Source organism: Octodon degus, unplaced genomic scaffold, assembly GCF_000260255.1.
Source record: "Octodon degus isolate 3935 unplaced genomic scaffold, OctDeg1.0 scaffold00065, whole genome shotgun sequence".
In the NCBI taxonomy this organism is placed as follows: Eukaryota; Metazoa; Chordata; class Mammalia; order Rodentia; family Octodontidae; genus Octodon; species Octodon degus.
Genome location: NW_004524641.1, coordinates 6,430,892 through 6,457,847, shown reverse-complemented (window position 1 = coordinate 6,457,847; position 26,956 = coordinate 6,430,892). Strand labels below are relative to the sequence as shown.

The 26,956-nt window shown below is 36.8% G+C and overlaps 1 protein-coding gene across 1 annotated transcript in view; it reads right to left on the bottom strand.

Moving 5' to 3' along the window:
- The window catches only part of Sp3 (Sp3 transcription factor), a 53,849-nt gene that overhangs the window by 5,604 nt on the left and 21,289 nt on the right, over positions 1-26,956 (bottom strand). The window contains exon 5 of the mRNA XM_004634750.2: positions 4,492-4,684. Within this exon, the coding sequence (XP_004634807.2) occupies positions 4,492-4,684 (193 nt within the window). The remainder of the gene's footprint in view (positions 1-4,491; positions 4,685-26,956) is intronic.

Sequence of the window (26,956 nt, the reverse complement as noted above, 5' to 3'; positions counted from 1 at the left end):
TTCTGAACAGGGAGACATCAATGTGGGCTCCAGTAGTTAGAGAAGGCTTCGTGGAGGTGGATAGGATTTAGATAGAAGGGAGGGAAGGCATTCCGGGCAGAGGGATAGCATAAGTAAAGACAAGGAGGAGTCATGCTGTTGTCTCACGGGCAAGGATCTCATCATCTAACACAATTATAGTTTCTGCTCCAGTCCACCCCCACTTCCTACAACTCTCTTCAAACAGCTGGCTTGAGTGAAACAGGTTTTCTGCTCTACTGGTAATGCCAAAGACTTACTGTTTCCAGTTAATTTAGCCTTTTAAAATTTGCTGTATTCCTAAATCCTAAGAAAAGAGCAATGTTTGTGGCTAGTGGTACACAAAACAATTTTACAAATTTATTCATCCTAGCAACTTCACAGAGAACCCAATTCAGTTCACTCATTAACTCATGACTTCTTGCCTCTCCTCCAAGACTTTCATTCAGGTGGAGCAGTATGCTTCTGTACACTCAAAAATTCTATTTCACAGACTGAGCAAACCTAGTCTGGAAACACTAACTGGCACAAAACTAAAACATTTTAACAACAGGGTTCTCAAAGGACTAAAAAACAGCAGGGAAAGATTTTCAATTGAACTATAAGGATAAAGATGAAATATTCATTGTTTGAAAATAGGACAAACTCTAAGGAAAAAAAAAAAGACAAAAGTCACATGTAATTTAACTGCTTATATTTTTTTAAGAAAAATGTTCAACAGTCAGTTCAAAATTTCTCCCTAAACAGAAAATCTGATTTAAGATCTCTACATGCTAGATATACATTAATGACCTGTACTACAAAGATAGGGAGAGAACTAAAATGGATTTCCTAGCAAAATCATGTGTTCTTAAAGCACCCGCTTAGCCAGATGCAGGACCAGGGTTTGATCCTTGTTGTGCCGTGCACCTGGGGCATGATGAGACAGCAGCTCAGACTAGGTGTGGTGGTATGCACCTGTAATCCCAGTGCTTGAGATGCTGAAAACAGAAGGATCACTATGAATCTGTGTAGTGAGACCCTGGAGACTCTGTACTAAAAAAAAAAAAAAAAAAAAAAAAAAATCATGTTTTCAGCATTAAACATAATCACTGCTAGTATCTATTATAAGACCTGAAAAAAATTAATAATTTTAAGTTTGTCTTTCTAAATGGTTAAACTTGCTCCCCCATAATAATTTAATAATAATATAGTGAATCAGAAAAACATAAACTCTGGATGGGAGTAGTTAAAACATCCAGTATCTTTTGCTTAGGGTGAGAAAAACAAGACATAAGCTGAAATGTTGACAAAGAAAACAAGATTTTGCATAACTTCATATGAATTGATGCTTAATCCTTAGAAAACCTACAGCAATAATGCCTTTAGAATCTTACTTTATTCCAACTATCTCTCTTACTAGTTCCTAAAGTTTGGCTCTGCTCAATGAAAATTGGTGAAATGATTATAGTTTTGAATATTTTATTTCACATCTTGCTCACAAAGGTAAACAAAACAGTTCTCTCAAGATGAATGCATGAAATCAGTTCTTTTAAAATGCCATCTTATTCATATTTCTTTCTTTTAAATGAGAAGGGCCAATATTCCTTTAAGACAACAACAACAAAAAAAATTTCAGAGCCACCTATCTGATCTTTGTAGAACACTTCAGAATATGTTGGATTCAATATATTTCTACCAATCAGATATAATAATTATATAAAGCCAGGAGTGGTGATGCATGCCTATAATCCTACCACTTGGAAGGCTGAGGCAGGAGGATCACTGGGAGTTCAAAGCCAGCCTGGGCTACATAGTGAGACCTTGTCTCAAACAAACAAACACACCAAGACAAAAACAACACAACTGTATAGACAAAATATGCTTGCTGTGTGTACACTAAATGAACTCTAAAACAACAGTTTTTCTTAAGAACCTTCATTTTTATTGCTTAAAGCAAGCTATTAAAAAATGAAGCCAGCCCTAGTGCTGACATCCTCACACTTGGGAGGCTGAGGCAGGAGGTTTACCATGGGTTCAAGGCCACTCTAGACTATGCAATGAGTTCAAGGCCAGCTTAGACTACACAGTGATATATCTCAAAAATAAATACAAATTAAAGTTTTAGGCAAAAAAAATATTTTTATACTTCTAGGGATTAAGTATGACTTTTAATAATAATGAAGCACCTAATAAAAGAGCAATTTAAAATTTTGTAGTAATAAGTTTAAAAACTCAAGTGATGGAACTCCTTCACTTACATTACTTTTGGTAGGCCGCTGATATAAACAAAGTTGAAGGTAATGTAAAATCAGGAAAATCATAATTTGCACACACAACACAAGCTAATACACAAATTAACAGTCAAAAAAGAAATAATTCCCAAAATAAATTTTAAGATGGTGAAACAAAAAATTATAGCCTCACAAAGTCATTAAATAAAACAGTAAACAAAACAATATACTGAGGAACTATTTTTCACTTATCAAACTTGAAAAGGTTAGAAGATATGTTGAAAAGCCCACTGTTGGTCAGAATCTGGGGAAGCAGAGACTTTCACTGCTGGTAGAAATAGAACCTGACAGTCTTTCTAGCAGACAATTCCTTTTGACGCAGCAATTTCACTTCTGTCGATTTATACTAAGATAATCACACAAGTATGTTATGACACGTATGAAGATTATGACAAGCCCCCTCAACAAAGATGTTAAAATTATTAATACATTCATACAGTAATACTTATACAGTCACAGACAATGATGCAGACTTGGATATGTGGTCACAAAAAATTAAGAGATGTAAAACCATGAAAAAAAAATGATGCTACTTTAAAATATACCTTACGTATAGAAGAATACATTTAAAATGTTTATACAGTGGTCATCTTGAAATGGGGTAGGCTTTGGGTGTTTTTAAAAATATCTGTTACCTCTGAATTTCTTGGATCAAGTGTTAATTTAATAAACATTAATTAATTAAAACATTTTTAAAAAGTAAATATTGGCTGGACTTGGCCTCTAATTAGATCTGACTTACATAAATCATTACATTCTGAAGGGTCTCTAAAATGAGAGTCAATTTCAGAAAAGGTTCTGCCTAGCCATTGTTCCACACTGGAACAAATAATTTTAAACTGAATAATTATGATAAATATAAACAAAGATCAGATACACAAGCAGATGTACTCTGCAGGCTATAAAGTATAATGTTGGGGGCTCTAGATTACATAACTGGGTCCAAATCCCAGGTGCCTGTGTTCTTAGGAGTCATTTAAGACTGTCTCAACTAAGACGGTCTGGAACACAGTAAGTTCTCAATGTTAGCAGTTGTTAGACATTACTATTAGTATTAACGCAAATGGGCTGGCCAAGGTATAAATCATCTAAGACCAACCCAAACAGGCAGAAAAACAATAACTTTGTAAACTGTACATCATAATTATACCACATATACATGTTTGCTTACACAATGCATAAAAGCTAAAACTTTGTTATGGCTTGAAGATGTGGTTGATATGGCTTTGGAGCTCTAGCAGACTTTACTTCAAAGCTGTGTATAAAATACCAAGACTAGTAAACCTTTATTACTAATATACCCTTAGCTGTCCATTAAATGTTTCCTACCTTAATTCCACCATGCCTATTATTATCCAAGTTTTATGTCAACATTTACCTAATCTTTCTTCATCCTTCATCTTCTTAATATTATTGTGTCAAGTATGCAAGGTGTTCTTTATAATTATCAGTTTGAATTTTATAGGTTTTAAAAAATCATGAGTCACAATCTCTTAACGTAATTCACCCACCTTTAACAATTACTGATGGCTTCTGTTTTTTTTCTGTGGAACCAGGGATTGAACTCAGGCCCTTGCGCTTACCAGGGAAGCGCTTATTCTACTGAACCATCTCCCAGCCCATCTGTTTATTTTTTAAAACACTGAAGTGAAATACTATAGTGACACTTTAAAATCCCATCATAAAGACTATTTCTGAACTTCTTAGCTTATTTTTTATATAGCTGCAATTCTCAAGCCAAGAATCAACTTTTTAAATCTTTAAGAGAAAACTCATTGCCACTCTGCAAAAAGGCTAATTTCTGGTGTGAATCTACAAAACTGTGTCTGATACACTGTTTAAAAAACTGAAAACTTTTAAGAGGCATTCAAAACTAAAAACTGAATTTCATACATTTAGTTTTCAAACTTCTGGCACACTCCTTTGATCACACACCAAAAATGATCATGTAATGAAATACTTTCCAATAATTAAAATGACATGCGTGGGGTGTGAGGACACAGGCCTATCACCCCAGCACTTGGGAGGCCAAGGCAGGAGGACTGCCATGAGTTTGAGACCGGCCTGGACTACCCAGCAAGACCCTGTCTCAAAAAATTTAAGTGACACAGCATGCACTATTTTTAAGAAATTAGGGTGATGATATTCACTCTCTTTAAAAGAAAGGAACACCACAGAGCATGGTTTTATGTCTGCATACCTCCCACCACCTTCTTTACAGTTGGGACAGGTGCAGGCTACTCTCCGAAGTCTTTTTCCTTCTTGATGCTGTTGGTCCCCTTCTTCATCTACCACCTGAACTCGTAAGTGTGTTAGGTCATTGGTATTCAATGTAGAATCACCACTGAGCTGCCATTCTTCAGGATCAGGCTCTTCCTCCTTGATCCTAATATCTAAAGAAAAAAACATAGATGAGAAACAGCCCACTGAAGAGGAAGAAAGTGTGAGGTCTGAACTCCTGTACGATCAAGTTAGTATGTTGTAAAGTTTAAAAAAAAAAAAAAAGGTCACCTGTTTATACAGCATAATCTTTGCTACTTATAGCTTATTCCTTTCTAATCAATCTACTAAATATATCAGAGATAAAAACATAAATTCAGTAAGAAAGGGAAACTTCCATTACATTTGCTTAGTCAACAAATCCAGTAACAGATTCAGGCCAGAACAAATTCTAATGTCTTGAATTTTTTCAATTCATTCATTCATTTGGTACAGGGCCTCATTAAGCAACTCAGACTTGTAGTGCTCTTCCTGTCTCAGCTTCCCCAGTGCTGGGATTCAAGGCGTGTACCACCACGCCTGGTTTAAATGGCCAGCTCGGTGCAGGGCTGGCAAGCATTTGGTACCAGGATTCAAACCTTGGTCCTTGCACTTGCCAGACAGGCGCTTAGACTCCCAAGCTATCTCCCCAAATTCTATTTACTGATTTATTGATTTACTATGTATTTGGTACAGGGTCTCAGTATGCAGCTCGGACTCACAGCAATCCTGTTTTCAGCCTCCCGAGTGCTGATTACAGGCATGAACCACCACTCCCGGCCTCTCCCGGCCTCTCCCCAAATTCTAATGTCTTTAATCTTTCACAATTTGCACAGAACTGAACTGCACAGAATGCACAATATGGACACATATGTAACTGCTACTCACAAATTTAAGCTTTAAAGTTAATCAAAACTAAGATATTATGGACCAGCCAGATAGCTCAGTGAATTAAAGCGCCTGCTTGGGCAGAGTGCAGCTGCCGGGGATTCGATACCCAGCATGCTGTATCGGCCCTGCCCAGGGCGTGCCGAGATAGCGAATGAGACTGGGCATGGTGGCACATGCCTGAAATTCCCAGCACTTGGGAAACTGAAAACAGGAGGATCACTACAAGTCCCATCTATGTTGTAAGACCCTGTACTAAATACAATAACAAATAAAATGTATATAAGATGTATATAAGGTCCATGACGTGACTACAGGAGGATATTCAGAATTATAAGGCAATTTCTATGCTTAAGTTTATTATAAACCAGACAAGATAAAATGATTTTTAAAAAAAGTGAATATGGCAGAAATCAGCCATTTTCTTACCAGACAAAAACATCTCTATGCTGATTATATTTCAGAACAAATACTGCCAATACAATAATCCTCTGGAGAAACCAACTTCCAAATTTTTCTTTATTACAGGAAAACTAAAAATCTTACTCTAGATCTGTAATAATCACTAATATATATGGTAAAAATAACCTTAAATATCCAGCATGCTGAGCTAGGATACAGTTCAGTGGTATAGTGTGCTTGGTAAGAGGCCCCAGGCTCAATCTGTAGCACCACAGATTAAAAAAAAGAAATATCTAACATATCTAGTAACTTCTGTATGTATAACAGTAATGAAAACTAGAAGGTTTAACCAACAACCAAGAAAACTGCCTCAAATACCTTAAAACTTACTATTTTAGCAGAATAACCACTTCAAGAATCAAAGGAGGTAAAATGAGAACGAATAAGGGGGATTCCACCTTGAGCAGCCAAGTGGATGGCCATTCAGTAAAAGGAAATTCCTGAAAATGTTCTAGATGGAGGAGAGCAGTTAATGAGTACATGTTTGAAGATTATTGAGTTTGAACTATCTATGAGATACAGAAGTAAGAAAACTAGACCTACTGGTCTGAAGCACAGACAGAACTGTTGTCTCCTTTTTAAAAGCAGAGGTGAGAATTATCAATACATACACAATAAGAAACCTGGCCAAAGAAGTTACATCACTTGTGAAATTGAGATGAAGTGGCCTGAAGAACGCAACACTGAAGGTACATGGAAAAAAAATCTAGAAAATGCACAACAATAGAAAAGAATGTGCTCCAAGAAAGGAAGTAGTCAATATCAAATGCTTCAAGATAAAGAGAAAACTGACTAAAGAAGTGAGAAAGTACCAATGACAGATTTAGACAACTTCTACACGTTGGACTGAGAGACAGATCAGGGTAGTATAAGCTAAGGGGAACATAAAAGAAAGAAGATGCTCCGTTCTGAAAAATAAGACTATGAGAAAAGATCCACCACAAGGTGAAGTGAATTTCCTACAAGTCAAAAGGAGATGATAATCCAGAGCAGTTATGGGTTTAGCTGATGGAGCACAATAATCTTTTCCTGTTAGAATGAGAAATGAAGGATAAGGACATATTTACAATGGGCATTCATAAGTATCTACTATTTGCCCAAATGCAGAGATTTCATTTGACTACTGGAAACTGAGGAGAAAGTGAAAAATACTCAATCTGTTATTGCCATAGCTCACAGAAGAGAATATGATTTAAATCTTCCCAGCCAGGTGTGGTAACATAAACCTGTAATTCTTAAGATTTCTGTTCCTTTCTCTATTTATAGACAACTCTGAAAACTTAAATATACTCTGAACATTAAATTCATAATCTGATGTTCAGAATATAGTTTTATTCTCTTAACAAATAGGTAAGTGGCTACTGTATAACATTCACTGCTAAGTTCTAAGGAGAAAGCAGTTAGTGAAGTTTGTACCTTTATAGAGCTTAACTTTAATTGGGAAAAAGACACAACAAATAAATAACCAGTACTTGAAATGGTAGTTATTTAGGGAAAAGGAAGGATAAATAGGGATATGAACTGAAATGGAGGGACTGGTTGTCTTTAGCCTCACGCTCAGAATTTTTGTGCCTCCACCTCTTGGTAGCAAGCATGCTAAGCCTAACCCATCACACTGAACTGAATCAACAGCTGTTACTAAAACTGTCTGGATAAGAAAAGCTTCTATCAATGTGATGACAATGAACCTAAGGAAAGGAACAGGGCAAGAACGGTCATAGAAAAGCAAGCCGGAATGTGCTTGTTATGTTCTGAGATTAAGGAAGCCTGTGTCACTAGAGTAGAATCAATCAAGAGGAAGGGTAGTAATTAAAGATCACAGAGGTAAAAAAAAAAAAAAAAGGGGGGGGGAGTCATATATATGGCCAAAAAATGTATCATTATCTTGTAGGCCATTGTAAGGCCTTTACTTTTTTTCCTGTAGAAAGCCAGGACCGGAGCTGGCCAAATAGCTCAGGCAGAACACAGTGGCCAGGGTTTATCCCCTGCCTGCCAAGCCGACCCCACCCCTGGGGCACACTGAGACAGTGATTGACACTGGGCATGGTGGCACACCTGTAATCCCAGCATTTGGGAGGCTGAAAACAGGTCAATCACTCACTACGAGTCCAATCTGTGTAGTGAGACCCTGTAGACCCTGTACTAAAATGCAAAAAAAAAAAAAAGCAAGCAAGCAGGCAAGCCAGGACGGATTTAGAAGGGTACTATAACTTGACTTGCATTTTATTAAAATACATCCAGGATCACTTCAGATGCTGTACAGACAAGTGTTAAGAGCAAGGGCAAAAGTAGGAACACTTTTCCAGCAAAAGTAGGAACACTTAAGCAAATAAAGCATGCTTAAGCAAATGCAAAAGAACTGAACTTTTACCATGCATACTATCAGGTCATAACACAATGAAAGTAGAAATCAATAGCAAAAGCAATCACATAACCTCCCATGTTAGGAGGCTATGGTAATTATTAAAGGAAAAGATGACAGAGACCTAAGGATGGAAAACAATATTCTATGCAACAGTAATGTAAAAATAAGCACGGGTAGCTATGCTATGTTAAGACAAACTCCATTTTAAGCCAAAAATAATAAGAGGCAAAGAAGGTCATTACATATTAAGGGAACCACTCAATAGGAAGAGAGTGCACCAAACTTCATTAAGCAATCTTTAGCTTGTATATATATTAAACAAATTATAGCATTTTAGGTCCACTACTGGACCTAAAAGCTAAGGATCAGTATAATTATAGAGGGACTCCAATAGTCCACTATCATAAATAGATCAACTAAACAGAACAAAAAACAAAAAGACATATCAACAGTTGAACCAAACTTTTTTCTTTTTGAGACAGTCTCACTATGTAACCCAGGCTGGCTTCAAATCTTCTCATCTTTCCAAGTGCTGGGTCACAGGCATGGATCACCACACCTAGTTGAATCAAACCTTTAAACAAACAGGTGTGTGTGTGTGTATGTGTGTTCCAAGAACAGAATACACATTCTTCTTGGCAGTACATGGAACTTTCTTCAAAGACCACATGTTAGCAAATAAAGCACGCTTAAGCAAATGCAAAAGAACTGAACTTTTACCATGCATACTATCAGGTCATAACACAATGAAAGTAGAAATCAATAACAAAAGCAATCACAGAAATCAAGTAAATGCATGGAAATTAAGCAATATACTTTTAAATAGTCAATAGGCTACAGAAGAAATTTAAGAAAAAGCCAGTTCCTAGAATTAAACAATTCCATACTAGAACTTAAGGGACACAATGAAAACAGTCCTCAGTGGCAAGTTTATAGATATGAATGCCCACAAAGCAAGCCTCCCCCAAAATAACTAAAGATCATACAGAAACAAGAGTCCTGAAGTGAAATAGAAAGAACCAACAAATCAAAGACTTCATTCTCTGAAGGCAAAAAAAAAAAAAAAAAAAAGGAAAAATACACATTAATGCAATTAGAAATGAAAAAGTGAAGTCACTATTACTATAGTTACTTCACAAATGTATATACCAATGCACTGGAGAACTCAGAAGAAATGGAGTAATTCCTAGATATATATGAATTAACAAAACTGAACTAAGACTTAAAAATCCTGAACAATAAAATTGAAATAATAGTAATTTTTTAAAAACCTTCTTATCAACTAAAAAACAACAACAAAAAAAAAATCACCCAGATCTGACAGATGCACTGCCAAATTTTGTAATATCATCAAGGAAGAATTTACATGTCAATACTCCTCAAAACCTTTAATGAAACTGAAAGAAAAGTCCCAAAGTCATTCTTGAAAGCCAGCAATACTGATTCCAAAACCAAACAAGGATCCAACCAAAAACAAGAACTACACTGGTCCCTCACATTTATTTTAGTATTTATATGTATTTAAGGCTTCATAAATCCTTCCCACACTCTTATAAATCTTTCCCACACTTCTAAAGTTCTTAACCATTTTCTAAACTCGCTAAGACTAAGTAATTTTAACAACATACACATACTGTATGGTACTGCAAAATCCTGTTATAGAAAAAAATCCATAATAAATAATTTAGACTAATATTTTTTGAAAGCTCACAAAACAGTGAATCCGCAAAAGTTGAATCACAAAATAGCAAGGGACTACTGTATAAGCCAAGCTCTCCAATAAACACAGGTACAAAACTACAACAAAACACTGGCAAACATTATGTAAGAAATTATCAAAAAGGTCGTACACCATGACCAAGTAAGCTTTATCTTGGAGACTGCAAGGATCATTCAATGTATGAAAATCAATAAATGTAATTTACCACAAAAATAGAAGGACAAAAATCACATGATCTCAATAAATGCAGAAAAATTCTTTGGCAAAATCAGTATCCAATCTAATAAAAACCATTTATGACAAACCTATGACCAACATCATATTAACAGAGTAAAAACTGATGGCTTGGGCTGGGGAGATAGCTCAGCAGTCTAAGTGCCTGACTGGCAACCACGAAGACCCAAGTTTGATCCTGGTACCACATGCTATGTAGGCCCACAGTTGGTAGCGCCTGTAATCCTAGCACTGGGAAGACTGAGACAGGAGGATCACTATGAGTCTGAGCTGTGTAGCAAGACCCTGTGCTAAATATTTTGTTTTTCTTTAAAAAGGGGGACAGGGTGGAGGGTACACATACAGAAGTAAGAAGTCAATTAATCATTATTTGCACATGATATGATCCTCTACCTAACAAAACCCAAAAACTACCACTAAGGCTCCTAGAATCAATAATAACCAAACTGAGCAAAGTAGCAAGATTCAAAATCAATAGCATTCCTATACAAAATAATGAACTATGACAAAGAAATTAGAAAAACAATTTCATTTGCAATAGCATCAAGAAAAATTACATACTTTGGAACTATTCTAACCAAGGAAGTAAAACACCTCTACTATGAAAAACTACAGTGCTCTGAAAAAGGAAATCAAAGAGGCCATTAGAAAATGGAAAGATATATCATGTTCCTGGACTGGCTGAACCAACATAGTAAAAATGCCTGTACTTCCAAAATGGTTATATAGATTTAACACACTCTCAATCAAAATAACAAAAGTATTTCCCATAAATCTAGAGAAAACAATCCAAAAATTTGTGTTGTACCAGAAGAGACACAGAAGAGCAAAACCAGGTAATAATAGCAAAGTATAGAGTATTAGAATCTCATATTTGAAATTATATTACTGTTATAAAGATAAAAAGTATGGCACTAGCATCGAAAGGCACACTGATCAATATAACAGAATACAGAAACAATTCCACACACATTCAACTATTTGATTTTTGACAGACAGACGAAAATCATATACTGGAGGAAAGACACCTCCATTAGTAAGTGGTACTGAAAAAAATCAGATACCCACATGCAGAAGATTAAGCCAAAACCCATATATCTCACCACTTATTAATAGATCAAAATTCTAAATGTTAAAATAGAAACAATTTGCTGAAGATGAAATAAGTAAGATTTTTAGAAGATGTAAGTAATAAGAAATATAATGTGGGGCCAGCCAGATAGCTCAGGAGAATAAAGTGCTTGCTTAGATTCAGGGACTGGGGTTTGATCCCCTATGTGTCATGTCCCCCCTCCCCCTGCCCCTAGCACATACTGAGCCAGAGACTGAGACTGGGTATGGTGGTGCATGCCTGTAATCCCTATGATCTGTGTAGTCAGACCCTGTAGACCCTGCACTAAATAAAATTTTTTTTAAAAAGCATAATGGCCTAAGAAATAATACGAAAGGGCCAGCCAAATAGTTCAGTGGATTAAAACATGTGCTTAGATGCAAAGGCTGGGAGCTCAATCCCCTGGTCTGCAGTGCCAGCCCCGCCCCCAGGGCACACTGAGACAGTGATTGAGACTGGACATGGTGGCGCGAGCCTGTAATCCCAGCACTTGGGAGGCTGTAAACAGGAGGATCATTACAAGTCCAATCTATGCAGTGAGACCCTGTACACCCTGTCCTAAATACAAAGAAAGAAAGAAAGAAAGAAAGAAAGAAAGAAAGAAAGAAAACCAAGAACAAATAGGGTTATATCATATTAAAAAGCTTCTGCACATCAAAGGAAGCATCCAACAGTTAAGACAGAATGGGAAAATAATTCTGCCAGCTATTCTGCAGAGGATTAGTATCTAAACATAGACCTCAAATAGGATCCAATAAATAAAAAGCAAAAATAAAGAACAGACAATAGCCTGGCAAGCATAAGAAGGTACCTCCATCCCCCCAAAACACGTAATAGGAAGTAGAAAAAGCTTCAAATGACAAGGGGTACAAGAGGGAGGTAGGGAAAAAAGGGAAAAAGAATTTTAAACCACATCAAACAAAAAATGGAAATAAAGCTTTTTCAAATAGGAAGGAGATAAACATTTGGAAGCTGGCTGTGGTGGCATATGCCAGTAATACCAGAAATTGGAAGGCTGAGGCAGGAAGATTGAGTTTGAGGCCAGCCTGGGCTACATAGTGAGTTTAAGGCAGCCTGTACTACATACCAAGACCCTGTCTCAAAAACAAACAAACAAAAGAACTGGAGAGTTCAGAAAGAGATGGGAATGGACAACAAAGAATTAAAATGTATTGAATACATGTAAAAATTTCCCACAGTAAATATAATCATTATGTACTTCAAAAATGTACAGTACCATTTTTTGAGAACAACAAAAAAGTTGTAGCAGAGGGGTGCCAATCAGGAGCCTCTTTTTATACATGAAAGCTTTGAGATTCTTTTAAAATATCCAGATGAAGACACTGATCAGACAGTAAACGGACCTGGAGCTAAAGGAAAAGACTATGTCACCAATATAAATTTGAGTATCACTATCATATACAACTGGTGTTGAAAGGAACATAGGACACAATGCATACAGACAGAAACCCTGGAGCTCTCTGAAATGAACACACAGAGGAAATAAACAGTGGGTGAAGAAGGAAAATAGCACCCAGGAGTCAAATGAATAAATCACTTTGAGAATATTACCATGTCCAATGTCTGATAAGTAATTATTTTCAGATGTAACAATGTTGATAGCAGTTTATCTTAGTTTCTTATTAGTACATGTTTACAGCAACAATGATTACAATTATTGTGGCATCTGTAGGTAGATGTGAATAACATATTAATTTTTGTTCCCTTCCCTCCCTGCTCCCACCAACTCTTAAATCTCAGTAAGAGCTGTTTCAGTGAAGTGAGAGCAATAGATTCAAGAAAATGGAATGACAAGTATACCCAACCCCTTGCAAAGAGTTTTGCTATGAAGGCAAGGTGATGACTGTAAAAGCTTGTTCTCCAGGGTGGCACTCCTGCAAAGTGGAGGAATCTTTTAAGTGGTGGAGCTATGTGAACCCAGCTCTTCCTTTTCTTTTTCACAGCCATAACATCAATGGTTCTGTTCCCCCCATGCAGCCCTTCAATGATGTGCTGTTTAATTCAAACAATAAGCCCACTGATCACAGTACTGGAATCTCCCAAGCCATGAGCCAAGACAAACCACTTATTTATTATATAAGTGGGATATCTCACATAATCACGACATTAACATAGCGCCTGCAGGTTAACCCTGCAAGCATTATAAAATGATAATAAATTTCCTAAGTAGATTCAACACATAGAGTACCTGAAACATTGTAAACTAGCCTACGAGTAATAATATTAGCAGTACAAAAAGTGAATATGCTTTTTAAAACGATTTTTGGGGTGCCGGGGAGATGGCTCAGTAGAATAAACACTTCCCTGGCAAGCGCAAGGGCCTGAGTTCAATCCCAGGTTCCACCAAAAAAAAAAAGGTACTTAAAATGATTTTTGGTAGTTGAGGAAAAACAGTTTAAAAGTAAAATTTTAGGTGACAGAAATTTAAACATCATATATAAGAACTTTACAAACCAACAGCACTGATTTTTTTATGTCTATTCTCAATCCCAAAATGTTTGTTTCCTTGCTGGGGTAGTGGCACATTCAAAGAATGAAATGTATATACACAAGTATACAAAATGACGACAGAAATAAGACTGTCAATATTAGTTAAGTGTTACTGCATGCCTGTAATCCTTGCATTCAGGAGGCTGAGGCAGGAGTGCTGCGAGTTTGAGACCAGCCAGAACTACACAGCAAGACTGTCTCTCATTTTATGAAAATTCAGGGTATATCTAGAATTCCATTAAACTAGTTGGTAATTATTTAACAATACAATTAATAGAATATTTAAATTCTTAAGTGGTTTACCAAGTCTGGAAGATACACTTTTAATCTAAATAGCTAATACTAGACAAATATGAATCAGAGCGCTGTTAATAAAATGAGACATTCTTCTTTATCAATAGCATACTATTAGGATTTTGTTGTTCTTATTAAAGTTTTTCATAGTTTCTGCCTTCAATTTTTTAGGCACTGATGAAATTACTCCATTTGATTCTAAAAGGTTTTGTTCACATTTTCCCTTTAATCAGTGTCACCTGCCATAAAAACCACCTAAAAAGAATTCAGCAGTCCCACAAGATTTCATATATTGTTCAGATTTTGATAAATATTCAAATTCATATGGGTGTTTTAGAGCTACCAGAAAGTCTTTTTTTCCCCCCAGCTTTTAAGAGGATAATTCTAAATTATACACATGGGTTCTTAAAAACCTAGCTTCACTGCTTAGGCAGATGCAGCTGCCAGGGTTTGATACCCGACATGCCCTGCCAGCCCCTCCCCCAGGGCACGCTGAGACAGCTACGGAGACTGGGCGTGGTGGCATGCGCCTATGATCCCAGCTCTTGGGAAGCTGAACACAGATGGATCACCACGAGTCCGATCTATGTAGTGAGATCCTATAGACCCTGTCCTAAAATACAAAAAAAAAAAAAAGACTAGCTTCACTGTCTAACCTAAAGATGTTAACACTTTAGGGGCCAATTTTTTTTATACTTCCTTAACAAATACTACCAAAAGATAAATGCATCATGTTATCTGTTTTAACATTAAGCAATCTTTTACAAGCTCCATTTCCTTACATTTGGACCAATTATCTATGACTGCTTCCCCAAAATTAAAATTAATCTTATTGATCTTCCATTTTTTTATAGCTCTTTTTCAGATTATCTGAGAAACAGGCTATTAAAAATATTTTCCAACCATTTGGAGATTACACATTAATAGAATTATTCTTCCTATAAAATCAAGACAATACAATCTTACATAAGATAAACATGTATTAGGAACATAGCTAAAAATACTGGTTTTCTAACAGGCCTTACAGAAGCTCTCATTTTCTGGAGGTATTAGAAATGTGACAAAAAGACCATATGGACTATAACAAATACACTGAACAACAAATTATTTGCTTTATCTATTTAATCTACTAAGGTACTAGATAAGTCTGATGAGAACAATGCTCAACTCATTTCAGATGATGATGGTGGCAGTGAACACATCAAGATTTACTACTTGCCAGGCAGTGCTGTAAGCATTTATATCATCTCGTACATGCTCCCAACTTCCTTGAGGTTAATGTTATTTCCTGAGATGATAAAGAGGTTACATAGTATGCTTAAAGACACACTGCTAAAATAAATAAGACTGAGACGCAAAACCAAAAAACTACCATAAAATCACATTACAGCTATTGCTAAAGATCCGTTCTTTATCAGGGCCAGCTCATAAGCAGCATTAAGTTAGCTTCCATTACATACAAATATGTATGATTTTAACTGTAGTTTTATCAATGAAGATTCATGTCACTTTAAAATCTAGGAAGAATACAGAAATTTTAAGTATATACCATACCATGATGGGTATTATAAAACCTTAAAAAAGAAAAACTTTTTACAACACAAACAACAGGCCTCAGGGACACTAGGCCAAATGAAAAAAGCCATACACAAAAGGACAAATGCTGTATGGTTCCATAAATACCTAAACCATCTCAAGTAGTCAAGACCATGGAAACTAAGTAGAAAGGAAGTTACCAAAGCCAAGGAGTAGCACACAGAGAACTGGTAATAGACACAGAATTTGTTTTGTAGCAAGATGAAGTGGTAAAATGTGCTATCAATCAGGTGTACAACAGTGAATATACTTAACACTGTTAAAGGGAACACTTAAAAATGGTTACGATGATAAACGTGTCTTGTTAAACAACTTTTTAAAAAAATCCCACACTGAAATTACCAATAGCAACAGAGGTCAGAAGATGCTGGAGAAGATGGGCTGGAGGAAAGGAGAGGGCCTAGGGAAGGATGGCTGAAGTGTGAAAACTCCAATACAGCTTCAGCTTTGGGAACACATGCAGGCCTGCGGACAGGCAAACCATCCTTAATTAAAGATGTCCTTCTTCAAAGCAAGACAAAAAAAAAAGGGACAAAGCCAGAGAGGTATTTGCTGAATGAAAGCTTTCCTGAATCCAAACCTCCAAAGGATGCCCCAGGGACCATCCCTTGGGTAAAAGGGACTGGGGAAGAACAGTCACAGAAAACAACTTCAGCTTCTTTAGTTCAATCCCCGTTCCGCCAAAAAAAAAAAAAAAAAAAGGAATTTGGAGACTCTTACTGCAAAAAAAAATTTCCCCAGTAGAGTCAGTAACACAGACAGCTGTGTCACAGATACTCTTCCATGATTTAGAAATGTGTAATAAAGTGTGGTTTGCTGTTTGTAAAAAACAGACTGCCCCCCACGTACTTCCCACTTTACAGAGGACTTATTTTAGGACCACTGAAGATAAAAATCTTCAAAGGTGAGAAGTTCAGAATAATTATAAAACATTATATATATGTGTATATATATGTATATATATAATAACAGTATAAATTATTTCAAATTTACAGATAACAGTCTTTCCTAGGTTTTCTTCCACTCCCTAACCTTTAAAGACTACATTTCCCCTCCCTTCAAATTAAAAAAGACTGAAGTTTAAAAAAGAACAACAAAAAAACTCACTAGTTATCAATAATTTCTCATTTCCAAGGAAGTCATTTGAAGCAAAGCACAAGGGCACATACCAGTAATCCCAACCACTCAGGAGGCTCATAAATTGGAGCTCTACCTGGGCAATGTGGCAAGACCCTGTCTAAACCAATATAAAAAGCACTGTATGAAGACCCCTGGTTTAAGCCCTACTCCTACCAGATGATGAATTTTCTAAGGATTAGGAATGTATCTTAGTAGCAAAGCATTTACCTAGCATTCATGACACTCTGGCTCAATCCCCAGTTGCCACTAAAAACAGAAAAGATTTAATTTTCAGAGACAACTAAAGATGATTTGAAGTCATATTATTCATAGGTCATACTATGAAAACTGGGAGATACAATATTGCCGTTGATGTTTAAAAAATGACCACATCACTTTTCTAACCTATAACCTGCCAAAATCCGCTTTATACTTGGAAATCAGGACTGTTAAAACTATCTAAAAATATTAGATAAATTAGGCTCAAAGAAAGGATATGCAATTATTCCAAAGAAACCCAAATCATCCAAAATGAAGCTGGCCACAATGGCTAAGCTAACATCTGCTCTAGTAGACTTTAAAATTTTTTTCTTTTTGGGGAGGGAAGGGTCTACAGGATGTTCAGGGTCTACTACATCTGACTCATGGTGACCCACCTGTTTATAGCCTCCTAAGAGCTGAGATTACAGGTACATGCCACCATACCCAGTCTCAAACAACATCTCTGGGCACCCCAGGGGTGCAGCCAGCACCGCAGGCCCAGGGATTGAGCCCCCGGTCCAGTAGACTTTAAAACTGTTTCCTTAAAAGACACTGTCAGATGAATAGTAAAGATGTATAGATGGAGTCCTCCTATAAATCAGAGCAACCCCACTAAGATCAACCTAAGGCTTCACTTGACAAAGGGTTCTGCCCTCATACTGAATAATTATGTTGCTGCCACTGCTGCTATAGCTTAAAAGGGGAGGGGTTGTGTGGAGTCTTTCCCCATTAAAAAAATACTGCCTTTAAACAAATCAATCCTTTTTCCTCAAACCTGTGATAGAAAGGCATATTATTTTTCTAAGTATTATTTACAATACTTTCTGTAGACTGAAAACAATTCTAATTTGGGTTGAGATCAGCAGAAAGAGAAAACAATGGTCAAGGGTCCACTAAATCACACCTAAATATCCTGTGAATAACTAGTGTTAGTTAAAAGCATCATGGTCTTTTTTTCTCACCTACTTCCCTTCCCACACTATGTAACAAGACACTTAGTTAACATGTGAGCCAGCTATCTCCAAGAATATGAGCCAAGAGGCTAAATCATGCCAGTTTTAAAATTTGTACATTTTTATTTTGCACTCATTTCAATGTACTTAACTCTAACACTGATCGAATCCCCAAAATTATATTCTAAATCAGGGTCTTCCCACACTGCCCAGGTAGAGCTCCAATTTATGAGCCTCCTGAGTGGTTGGGATTACTGGTCTATGTGCCCTTGTGCTTTGCTTCAAATGACTTCCATGCTCAATAGAATAAGCTCTTGCCCGGCAAGCACAAGGGCCTGAGTTCAACCCCTGGTTCTGCCCAAAAAAAAAAAAAAAAAGTTGAAATCAAATGACTTTCATGGAAATAAGGAATTATTGATAATTCCTACTGTTTTTAATTTTTCCTCTTTCTTTCAATATCAATCTCTAAAAAGCAAGTAAGGAAGAGCCAGGCCTGTTGAGCATTCAAGAAAGAATCCTGGCATATTTGGGACCCTATAGTAATGACTGAATTATACAAAATACTAGAAATTAAGTTTAAAGTGGCAAGCAATATAAAAGCACCTCAAGGAGGGGCTTACAAAACATTACTGAGGAATAAAAATGTATTGGTGGTGCCAAAGGGCTAAGGATGTAACCTGATGAGAGAGTACTTGCCTAGTACAGCACAATTGAGGCCCTAGGTTCAAAAAGTACTGCAAAAAATACAAACACAAAGAACTTACTGAAGTTGAAGTTGGGTGGTCTAACTTACTAATTACCTGTCTAAGACAAAATAAGCCTTTAAGAAAGAGGTAGATATCATCTAGAACTGAAAATCTGTACAGAAATTTTTCTGAAGGAAAATATGACAAAAACCAAAAATAAAACTATTAACTGATCCCAAAGTAAGTTTTCTAAAGGGAAACTTCAGGGGAAAGAGAAATCCTCTAAGTCAAAGAAATCTATTACCTTCTAATAAAACTTTATTGGCCTAAAAGATGATCTTAAAAATGCTATCTTAAAAATTAAAATGTACATTTTCCAGCATGTTTTACTGATGCTGACTTAGTGGTTAATTTATATCCCCACTCAACCCTCAAAATTTTCCCAAAACATCTACCTTTTATTAACTAACCTCCTTGTTTCAGTTTATCTAATATCTTGATTTCAATGTCTAATAACAGGCATGGTGGTCATGCCTATAATACAAGCTACTTGGGAGGCAGAAGGCAGAAGATCATGAGTTCAAGATGGGAACTGTGCAAGACCGCCTCAAAAAACAAACACCTAATTAACAAAACAAAGCCTGAAGACATAGTTCAATAATCCAGGGTTCAACTCCCAATACTGGAAGGAAAAATGCCTACAATCTCTATCCTACATAATTCTAGTCCTATATGCTAAGTTCAATGTCTAGCTCTCCCTATTAAATATAATTTCAACCTAATAACATATATTCAATCAATCAGAACATTAATTTGTAACCCTCAAATCAATCAGCTCTTTTAAACTGTTAACAATACAGTCTTTCTTAGAACAATGGAAGTGGTAAAGGAGATAGCTCAGCGGTATAAGCACTGCCTAGCAAGCACAAGATCCTGAGTTCAATCCCAGGTACCAAAAAATATTTCATCTTTTTTTATTAATCACCAGTCTATAAACTCCTATGAAATATCCAGCATCTTTATTTAATTATTGTATAGTTCTTTGTGTTTGCCTGCAGTATTGGGGATTGAACCCACCCAGGGCCTCAAATGTGCCATGCTAGGCAAGTGCTCGCTCATCAAGTTGCATCCCTAGCCCTACAGCACCACCTTAAAAAAGATTTTACAAGGAGGAATTAACCAGGGGGGGGGGGGGAGTATAATTAAAGTAGCCTCCTACACCTTGAGTAATAGTTCCTTCCCACTTCAACCTATTGCTCTTAAATCTATTTCCCAAACACTGATTTATTCATGCTGCTCATCTTCAGAAACTTCCTGTGACTCTGAAAACACTCAAATCCTCATCACTAGGAGATGGTGATCTATTCTCATTCTTATCCTTACTCAATACTAGTGGTTTCTTCTCAGCCACTAGTATCAAACAGTTCAGATTGCTATTTATCATATTTATTTCCCAAAGTACAATAGTTCTTCATAATTAATCCAATGACATATTATTAATCACTACAGATATACAATGTAAATATATTGTTCAGAATTTCTCAAGCTTCTGGTATGCAGATAAACACTTTCATAACTTAATATCTATTAACATCTTACAAACTACTTTGAGAGAAATGTTACGACTGTTAAACCATCCCTTGGATAGGCTGCTTCTACTGTCATTCAATACTTTGTACAATGTTAATAAAACATCTTCTCCCCATCTCTCCACCTGCACATAATCCCAGACTCCCCCTCCCTGCAGTTCAAATTCTCTTTTCTGTTTTCCATTAACACTGAAGTTCTTGGGCCCCTCAGTACAGTATTTCTTTCTCTCTCTCTCTCTCTCTCTTTCTTTTTTTTTTTTTGGTGGAACCAGGGATTGAACTCAGGCTCTAGTGCTTGCTACTGAGCTATCTCCCCGGCCCCTCAGTACAGTATTTCTACAATTCCCTGCATCATGCAATTTAGTAACATTTCATTTTTACTGTCAATTATAATTACTGATTACTACTCCATGCCCTAAATACCTTAGATCAGTAAGCTTCCTGAGGGGGAAAAAAAAATACATATTCCTTTATACCACCCAATGTGAAGAAAGTAGCACTTACATAACTCAATATAGCTCCATTCTAAGAAACCTGTTCATAGCCTCTCTTTCTATAAGTTCTCGATTCTTTACTGTCTTTCTCCAAACAGGGCAGACAAAATATAAGGCACCAACATTTATCTTAAAAAGTGGCTTTAAGCTGGGTATAGTGATGCATATCTGTAATCCTAGTACTGTGGAATGCTGAGGCATGAGGATCATAAATTAGTAAGACTGTCTCACATAATAAAGGACTAGGGAGACAGGTATAGTGCAGCATACCTATAATTTCAGATTCAGGAGGCCGAGGCAAGAGATTACCACACATAAGAGGCCAGCCTTGGGTACGTACTTAGTTCAAAGCCATTGTGAGATCCCCTATCACCAAAAGACAGTTGCTTTTCTCTTCATGTGCAAAAACCAAGAATACTTCCTTAGTTTAGTGTGAGTGGCTACCCCATGAAATGTACCAATTACTATCTAATATCAGAAATAAAGCAGTAAAACAACCTGGAGTCAAAAATATACCTTCTGGACTTTCACAGAACCACAAAATTATGTTCCCATGTGTGAGTCAAATCAAATAATCACACCCTGTCTCACAAGATTTTTTTTAAAATGGGTAATAAATGAAAAAAAAAAAAAAGACACAAGAAAAAGAAAAATGTCACAGGACTGTCCTGCTACAATACTGTATATGGTTAGATTTCTAAATTTCTGTGTAAAAATATGTTTATTCCTATTTTTTAAAGTATTTTTTTTCTTCATATTCAGTAAGGACTTAAAGTTCAACACATCAATATTTGATGGAAAATACCTATTCCACGTTATACCTAAGATGTTTGATATTTAGACAGGTAGGGTAAACTGAACTGCATATGTTGCAGGGTAATAATAAGCTTCTCTTCTGGAGGGTTAACAACCTAAGTTTGCAGATCAAAAATTTCAGAAAAGGAAGAGATGCAAAGTCCACCAACATTTTGGCCCTAGCCTTTCAAGGTCACTGAAGACTGAGGACATAGGAGAACCTGTACTGTAACATCATGTAACTCAGCTGTGCCCCAAATTTTCTGATCAAGGAGATTATGGAGCCATCGATCCATAATCATCGATCACAGAAGAATGTGATCGATGATGTATAGTGTGCCTAGGGAGAGTCACATGGAGAGAAAACTTTCAGGCTTTCACAGAAAGCAAATTGGTCAAGCAATGGCCATGACTCATCCACATGGCTGACAAAGGATCTACAAAGTGCAGTACAGGGTTACAGGATAAATCCTGAGGGGACTTGACTGACCTTATCAGATACAAAAGTTACATTTCTTGTTATATAGGCCTTGCTTTATCTTGGTCTTAACCATCCAGCAGAAAAGTATAAAAACGAGGTATATAAAGTAAAGCCTTATTAGTATGATGAGCTGTAAAAGGCTTAAGTCAACAATTTCTGCAGATAACCCACTATTATTGTGGACTGCTGGACTGTGTTGGATTGTTTTGCTGAATTCAAGCACCTATAGTATTTAGATGCCAATAGAATACCCATCTCTGACAGAACTAAACAAAAAAAGGGGATACAAAGGAAGGAGCATTTTGTATTTGTATATACAGAATAGTTAGGATAGATATACAGCTACTTTCACTTAATTCAATGAGAAAAAAGATTTCTAATAATAGTGTTAGGACAGGATATCCTGTCTGCTTCTTGTACTATGGATAACCACTAAGAAGATAACAATGTACAAGGTATTAATAATTGAAAATATCCTATTGATCAGCTTTGAAACTGTCTCACTGATATTTCTCAATAAAATAAAATAAAAAATAATCACACCTTCCCCAAATATTATCATCAACACCGATTCACTAAGTATCATGGGCAATTTTTGGCACCAAAACTAAAGTTCAATCCTACTAGCGTTTTTTTTTTTTCTAAAATTCATAATTCAAAGTTTCTATTCATCAAAAATATGAGAAAGCAAAATGTTCTCAAAAGCTTTTCATTGCTCGCTCATAAATTAAAAGGGGATGCTACAGATGTAGCTCAGTAAAAGTTGAGTTCAATCCCCTATACCACACAAAAAAAGGCTTTTTATTATATAAAACTTCAATATGCACAAAAGTACCATAACAATCCCCAACAGCTAGGCATGGCAGTGCATGCCTGTAATTTCAGCACTCAAAAGACTAAGGCAAACTTGAGGCCAGCCTGGGCTACACAGTAAGATCCTGTTATATAAAAACCAAAACAACAACAACAACAACACACACACACATACACACACACGTACCCCCAAAGTACCTACCCCCCAGGTAGGTACAACAAACTGGGTCAATTCTGTTTCACCTATTCAAACTGCCTTCATTTTTTAAAAATTCCAGATATAACATTTTGTTCAGAATATGTATCCAATGCATTTTACCTCAAAGATTAAAAGAGTACATTTAAAAAAAATTTTTGTTAAAAAAATAAAAAATAGGGGCCAGAAAGATGGCTCAGTAGAATAAGCACTTGCCTGGCAAGAGCAAGGGCCTGAGTTCAATCCCCGGTTTAGCCACAAAAAAAAAAAAAAAAAAAAAAAAAAAAATTCATTATGTTACTCTCAAAATACATGAAATGTATATAGAGGCACCTTGGTACTTATGATTAAAAATGGTTACAGGAGATGCAAACAAGAGCAGTGAGTCGGAAGACAGTCAACATAGACCGTTCTAACTCGCACAAATACCCAGGACAAAATGTTTATGTCAAAATGTGTTGAGTATTAAACTTGACTAATTTCTAAGTAGTCGAGTACCAAGGTGTGATTATAATCCTAAAAAGGTCTGTGAGGTCAGTCACTAATTCTCCTAAATTATCTCCTACACAGGAAGACAATAAAAAATTACTTAAGTTTTTACCCACCCATATTCAATACATGTTAGTTTTTGAAACAATTCTTTTTATTTTATTTATTTATTTATTTATTTTTTTGAGACAAGGCCTTGCTATGTAGTCCAGACTGGCCCAGAACTTACTATGTAGCCCTGCTTGACCTCAAATAGTACCCTCCTGCTTCAGCCTCTCACTACTGGGGATTAAGTGTGTCACCTGGCCCAGCCATTTTTCTTCTAAAAAACTGTTAACTTTAGGGGCTGAGAGCATGCAACTCAAGTGGAAAAGCACTTGCCTAGCATGCACAAGGTTCTGCAGTTGAGCCTGCACAATATGAGGGGAAAAAAGGCTGTTTTAGCACTGTTATCCAATGCACAATATAAATACTGCATGCATCTCACATGTAAACAAAGCAGCATGTCAGAATTAGTTAATATTCGTTACCACACAAACCTAAGCTCATTCTGTATCTGTTCATTTATTCACTCTTAAAAGAAGGTAAGAAATGACTGCTAGATCTCCAAAAACAGTCACAAAACGAACAGAAATACTACAGGATGAGGTTGTATCTGAGGCAGGCCTTTAAAAATGTCTACCTGGAGGTCACACTAAAGTGGTCATTCCTTAAATGCTATGGTACTGATACCAATGTACCACTTACTACATTATATTTGAGTCTTCTGAATTTTTGTGTAATCTAATGGTTCTCAAGAGGGGAGGGTCATTTCTGCCATCCATGGAACATTTGGCAATGTCTGATATGTTTTTCCATTGTTTAACAGGCAGTGGGAAGACTCTATCAGAATCTATGGCAACGCTGGACAACATTCGATAAAGCAGAAGACAATCCCAGTGCATCAGACCCAAAATACCAATAGAAAAAAAGAGAAAGCACGGCTACATACTTCCCTAGGGATGGACATTAGGGATTGATATCCTAAATAGTATCAATCAACTTGAAAGAGCCCAAATGAGTCACTAGCTCAACCCCAAACAGGAAGAGACCCTATTCCGTATTGGTGCCCGCTTGCTGCTTTCCCATTTGATACTGGATTTAATCAATTTTACCTGAGCAATGGTGCTTGTAATCTCATTGGTTGACCCTAGTTTTGTCCCATCTGATGCCCAACTAAGCGAGTTCCCATGTCTTCTCCACCACCTTAGACCCGCTTCACCACATGGTTTTCCTCTATAAAAGTCCCTGCAAGAGACAACTTGGGTGGGGGGGGAGAGAACTACCCGCTCAGGCCCTCCCCTCCTGTCCCTCTCTCGGGACAGGAGCTTTCTTTCTCTCAGTAAATATATTCTGCTCATTTTAAAAAAAAACCAATAGAGCAGAGGCTGAAAAATCATGGTCTCATTCATGGTATTAAGAGTAACTTCCATGCAAGAGCATGTTTTTATCTTAGTGTGTAGCACACAGTGGCTCCATACATATTTTGTAGATGTAACACTGATATAAAGGCAACAGGAGCCAATGAAAAGTTTAAAGGAGGTATAGGGTCTGTACTTAGATGAGTGATGTAGTAGGACGTGGTGGCATACACCTATAATCCCAGCACTCTGGAGGGAGGGGGAATCACTGAAAGTTTGAAACCAGCCTGAGCTATAAAGCAAGTTCAAGGCGAGCCTGAACTACAGTGAGACCCTGTCTCGAAAAGACAAAAACAACAAAAAGTGATTTAAAAAAAGAATATAATGAAGTAATTTTTAGGATCTTCAAAAAAAAAATCAAAACAAAAAACCCACATCCATCTTCTATCCCAGCAATTTTGCTTCTGGAGATGTTTCAGACACAAAGGGGGGAAAACACATTTGTATAAGGATATTGACTATTTGAAATAAGACTGAAAATACCCATTAATAAACCTTTTTTTTTTTTTAGACAAGCAGCACTATGTAGTTCACTAAATTAGCCTTGAACTCACTATGTAACCCAGGCTGGTCTCAAACTTGTGGCTGCATCAGCCTCCTAAGTGCTGGGTTTAAAGGCATGTGCCACTGCACCAGTATAAGAATTCTTATTAAATAAATTATGAAGATAAATAACAAAAATAAATGAGCCCTCTGCTCAATATTGTTATACAACATAAAAATCTTAAATTCAGAAGAACTAGTATGGTACAATTTCAGGGAATGGCAGAAAATACACAGGTATAGCAATGTTTGTGTAAATATATCATTCCACCAGAGATATTTTTCTTTCTTTATTTAGGGGATTTACCTGGGACCTTTGCCCTGCACTATAACCCCAGTTTTTATTGTGAAACACGATCTCACTAAACTGCTACTGAGCTCAAATTTGTGATCTTCCTGCCTCAGCTCCCAGAATACTTAAGATTACATGCATACAATTCACCAGGGATAGTCTGCACTTTAAAACACTACAAAGAAGAACTAAGAGATTAAAATAATGAAAAAAAGGCCTGGCATGTACACCTATAATCCCAGGACTCCAAGAGACTGAGGTAGGAGGGCAGATGTGAGCTCTGCCTGAGCTATTCAGCAACTTAGTGAGACCTTGGCCCAAAATAAGTATTAAAAAAGGACTGGAGATGTAGATTAAATGGTTAAATATCCAGTAAAATCACTACAAAAGAGGGAGGCCTTTATTGATTAGCCTTTATACATATCTTCTGAACTCCAGCCTTGTGTAGGAGTTGCCTATTCAAAAATGAATACTTCTTTAAAAATTATTAAATGTGGGGCCAGGGAGATGGCTCAGTAGAATAAGTGCTTGCCTGGCAAGCGCAAGGGCCTGAGTTCAATCCCTGGTTCTGCCAAAAAATAAAAAATAATTAAATGCACTGGAAACTAGAAAGATTAAGAGGCATGGGGAAAAAAATCATACACTATAACAATAGCCTGTGTCTGCCACAGCAACTACTGAAGTACAGTAACCACGGCCCTCCACTATCCCATGGCCCTGGGCCTCAACAAGGGCCACAAAGCGACTAAGAATGTAAGCAAACTGAGGCACAGCTGCCATCGTGCACATCTCACCAAACACACCAAGTTCATGCAGAACATGACCTGGGAGGTATGTGGCTTCGCCCCTACAAGCAGCGCACCATGGAGCTGCTCAAGGTCTCCAAAGACAAACATGCCCTCAAGTTCACCAAGAAAATGGTGGGGACGCACATTGGCACCAAGAGGAAAAGTAAGGAGCTGAGCAATGTGCTGGCTGCCATGAGGAAAGCAGCTGCCAAGGACTGAGCCTCTCTGGAATAAAGCTTTGCAGAAAGTTTAAAAAAAAAAAAAAA